The following is a 2,461-nucleotide window of genomic DNA, read 5'->3' on the forward strand; positions in this document are numbered from 1 at the left end:
ACTTCAATACATAGCGCAAATATAGTGCCACAAGCTCCTTATCAGCAGACAGGTGTTGTGATTCAATCGAGGACCATACCATTACGAATTGAACTGTAAGTAATTATTGCTAATGTTGAATATGGGCTTGTCTATGCAGGCAAAAATTCATATACGAAATTTTTCGTTTTTGTTATACGAAACCCCAAATAATCCGATTTTCGTACTTTCCGTATTATAATTTAGTATTTTGTGTACAAATTTAGAATTTCGTGAACGAATTTTCCCCTGAATAGACACTTCGACTTAATACATGGGCAAGACCGCATAAAAGCTCTGCTTTGAAATACCACGAGATTACGAGTTATATTTTAATTGTAAAATTTTAATTATAGCTGTGTATTATATTACACGCAAAGATTTTAATATCCTTTTGTATTCTTCAGACAAAACAATGACACTGGTTCTTGTAAGAGGTTTACGGAAGAAGCACGTTGGCTGAAAAAATCAACTGTATCGTATGTATAAATTATAAATTAAGTACAATATTATATGTTATCAAAAATCTAATGTAATAAAATTATTTTCAGAGTAAAGAGCTATAAATCGGACACGGTATCGAATTCGTCTGTTACCAGTAAAAAACGAGTAAATTGAATATTATTATATAATTACCCGTCAACTTGCTGAATTATGAATAATACGTAATTTATTTATTCCAGGAGCCGATTCACAATAATTATGTTGTCTCTTGTCCATACGAGAACTGTCGTCAGGAATCGAAAAATTTTAATTACTGCGAACATTGCAAAGAAAAACTGCCTGAAATTATGAACTATTATCTCAGTTCACTTCAACAAAGTAACACGTACGATTTGAATTTTTATCTTTTATCTCTAACAATATTCTTTTCGATTGTTATAATAATAATTGTTTACATTGCATTTTAGGATAAAAAAAGTTCAGATTCAGAGTTCACAGGATACAAAAATAAGTAATGATATCAACGATTATTTTTCGTATTATGGCGAAGACAATCTAACCGTTGGTTGCTTTGACGACTCTCAACACCCCATATTTTCGACTCATGAATTTTTATTATTTACGGAAGAGTTTTTAAGTCTAAAAGGAACGGCGTGGATCGATGGCAAACTCATCGATTGCTTTGCCAAAATTTCATGTTCGGAATGGGGTGACTCAAGCTTCGCTCTTGCAGGAGTTAGCAGTTTTATTTTTGCTTTTGCTCCGAATGAACAAAATTATGATTGGCCAATGTATCATTTTAACAACCTAAGATTCGATAAGTATCTTTTTTTCCCCATTCTACTTGAACGCCATTGGACACTATACGTGGTGGACATAAAGAATAAAAAATTGATACATATCGATTCGCTAGTCCGAGAGCCGTCAATCGAAAAATTATCAATTAGATCAATTAATGCACACAAAAATTTTATAAGATACGTTTCTCAGAGCAGAAACTACGCTCAGAATTTTTTGCAAAATATCGATTGGACCATAGGTGTGTTTAATAACAACAGACACATGCAACAACGCGGCGACACAGATAATTGTGGTGTTTATCTTATGTACTACATGGATCGCATTGGAAAAGGATTACCGTTAGATGATCCATCATTTACTCCTAAGTCATACCGAATTGAAATCGCTAGGAAACTTTTGAGTCATTCTCAAGATATGTCAACCACGTGTCTGCTTTGTTTCAGTGAAAAAAACAAAGCAGAAATTCGATGTATTATTTGCCAAAAATGTATCCATGAAGCATGTATATTTAGGTGTAAGAGTAATAGTGTAATCCGGTATTATCAAGAAAATGAACAATTTGTGTGTCCAAGGTGTATTCGATAAACTTAAATGTATCTTAATTGTTGTTCTTTCATTAAATTTACACTCTCAAATAGTTTTGTATAATCTTTTCGAGGGCAATTATTCACACGGTGCTCTAAACCAACCTGGTGAAACGATATGCACCATTACCTGGAACATATATCAGTAGGTTTTGAGTCCGTTACCTGGTGCAATAATACACGCGAAAACGCGAGACTTCCTCGTGAAAATCATCGCTTAGAATTATTTACTATCGGGTGCAGTTGGTCGGCGACAAGGTGCAATGATACACGCGAAAACGCGAGACTTCCTCGTGAAAATCATCGTCTGGAATTATTTATTAGCGGGCGCTGCAGGTCGGCGACCTGGTGCAATAATATACGCGAAAACGCGAGACTTCCTCGTGAAAATGATCGTCTGGAATTACTTATTAGCGGGCGCTGCGGGTCGGCGACTTGGTGCAATAATATACGCGAAAACGCGAGACTTCCTCGTGAAAATCATCGCTTAGAATTATTTACTATCGGGTGCAGTTGGTCGGCGACAAGGTGCAATAATACACGCGAAAACGCGAGACTTCCTCGTGTAAATCATCGCTTAGAATTATTTACTATCGGGTGCAGTTGGTCGGCGA

General features: G+C 35.6%; 1 protein-coding gene across 1 annotated transcript; it reads left to right on the plus strand.

Annotated features, from left to right (window-relative positions):
* Positions 1-425: 425 nt before the first annotated feature.
* LOC111693427 lies at positions 426-1,732 on the plus strand (the record flags this gene model as incomplete). Its single annotated transcript, XM_023458002.1, has 4 exons — positions 426-497; positions 570-627; positions 702-847; positions 930-1,732. Coding segments are annotated over 4 exons (1,079 nt in total), but the record flags the coding sequence as incomplete, so codon positions are not given.
* Positions 1,733-2,461: the final 729 nt, after the last annotated feature.

Source organism: Trichogramma pretiosum, unplaced genomic scaffold (assembly GCF_000599845.2).
Source record: "Trichogramma pretiosum strain Unisexual culture from Peru unplaced genomic scaffold, Tpre_2.0 scaffold290, whole genome shotgun sequence".
Lineage (NCBI taxonomy): Eukaryota > Metazoa > Arthropoda > Insecta > Hymenoptera > Trichogrammatidae > Trichogramma > Trichogramma pretiosum.